The sequence below is a fragment of the Elephantulus edwardii genome, unplaced genomic scaffold, assembly GCF_000299155.1.
Source record: "Elephantulus edwardii isolate Elephantulus edwardi_28Jun2011 unplaced genomic scaffold, EleEdw1.0 scaffold00146, whole genome shotgun sequence".
NCBI lineage: Eukaryota > Metazoa > Chordata > Mammalia > Macroscelidea > Macroscelididae > Elephantulus > Elephantulus edwardii.
The window spans coordinates 5,589,297-5,590,602 of NW_006399896.1; the positions used below are offsets into that span (position 1 = coordinate 5,589,297).

The 1,306-nt window shown below is 49.2% G+C and overlaps 1 protein-coding gene across 1 annotated transcript in view; it reads right to left on the minus strand.

The window, feature by feature from the left end:
- Positions 1 to 817, minus strand: part of LOC102844384 (nicotinamide phosphoribosyltransferase-like) — a 45,085-nt gene extending 44,268 nt beyond the window's left edge. Inside the window, exon 1 of the mRNA XM_006894601.1 lies at positions 5 to 817. Coding sequence (XP_006894663.1) covers positions 5 to 817 — 813 coding nt within the window. The remainder of the gene's footprint in view (positions 1 to 4) is intronic.
- Positions 818 to 1,306: the final 489 nt, after the last annotated feature.

Sequence of the window (1,306 nt, forward strand, 5' to 3'; positions counted from 1 at the left end):
GCACTGATGAAAACTGTGTGACTATGTGTTCAAAAGCATCTTTTTCATGGTCTTTCCCCCAGGCTGTTATGGTGCTGTGTTCTGCAGCTGGAACAGAATAACCTGGAACAGGATCTTTTGTTCCATAGTATTTCTTAATTAAAGCAATCCCTGCTACTGTATCTGTTCCTTTGAAGTTAACCAAATGAGCAGAGGCCCCTATGCCAGCAGTCTCTTGGGAAGAGACTCCTCTGTACCCAAAATCATGCAATTTATATTCCAGACCATCTAAGTTACCAGAAGTTTCTAATAAATATTTGGCCAGTATTTTCTTCTGCTCTCTTGAATTTGTTGCCACTGTGATTGGATACCAAGGCTGAACAAGAATAGTCTCAATCCAATTCGTAAGCCAGTAACATTCTGGGTCTGTGTTTTCCACTGTGAAGAGAACGTTTCCTCTGGGAATGACAGAGCCCTCTGGAACAGCTTTTATTTCTATTGGAAGATGCCCATCATATCTCTCAAGAATGCAATTCCATCCTTTCTCATTGAAGACATCATCTTGGAAATGCTCTTTGTAGACTTCTTTGGCTTCCTGGATTTTCTCTTTGGTCACTACTTTACCTTTTAAGTACTTATTCAGAATGTACTGCAACCCATAAAATACTGTTTCCTCGTATTTCACCTTCCTTCCTTTGGAGTTTTCTGTCTTCTTTTCACGGCATTCAAAGTAAGAATAAACTTTGCTTGTGTTGGGTGGGTACTGTTTATAAAGGGTAACCTTGTAGGAGTCGGTGGCAAGAAGGATGTTGAACTCGACTTCTGCCGCAGCATTCATCTCGGGCCGGAGTGTCGGGGCCGCGCGCCCCGGGCTTCATGGCGCGGCTGCGAGGAAAGAGAAAAATGGGCTTCACCACGCTCCGTTGCTTAAGTCACCGCTCGGTCGGAGGGGGAGGGACAGAGGAGGGGGAATCGGAGCGGGAAGGAGGGGCCAAGGACGGGCGGGCTCGGGAGCCGTGACGCGGCCGAGGTGGTGGCGGCGGCGGTGGCTCCCGTGTTCGCAATCCCGGAGCCCGGGCGGCCTCCACACCTCGGCTCCCCCGCCTCCACCCCATCCCCCCGGCGGGGCCGAGAAGGGGGCCGGAAGCCTGTTTTTATCTTCTGGATGGGGCTTCTCACCTTTGTCGAGGTAACAAGAACCACCTTGTTGCTTGTGTTCTGGGTTCACTTAGTCAAACCTGACAGCAGTTTCCCCCCAAATTATCTGAATTAGTAAAAAGGAAGCCTGTTGTTCTCTTCTGGAAGTGGCTTCCCACCTCCATGGAGG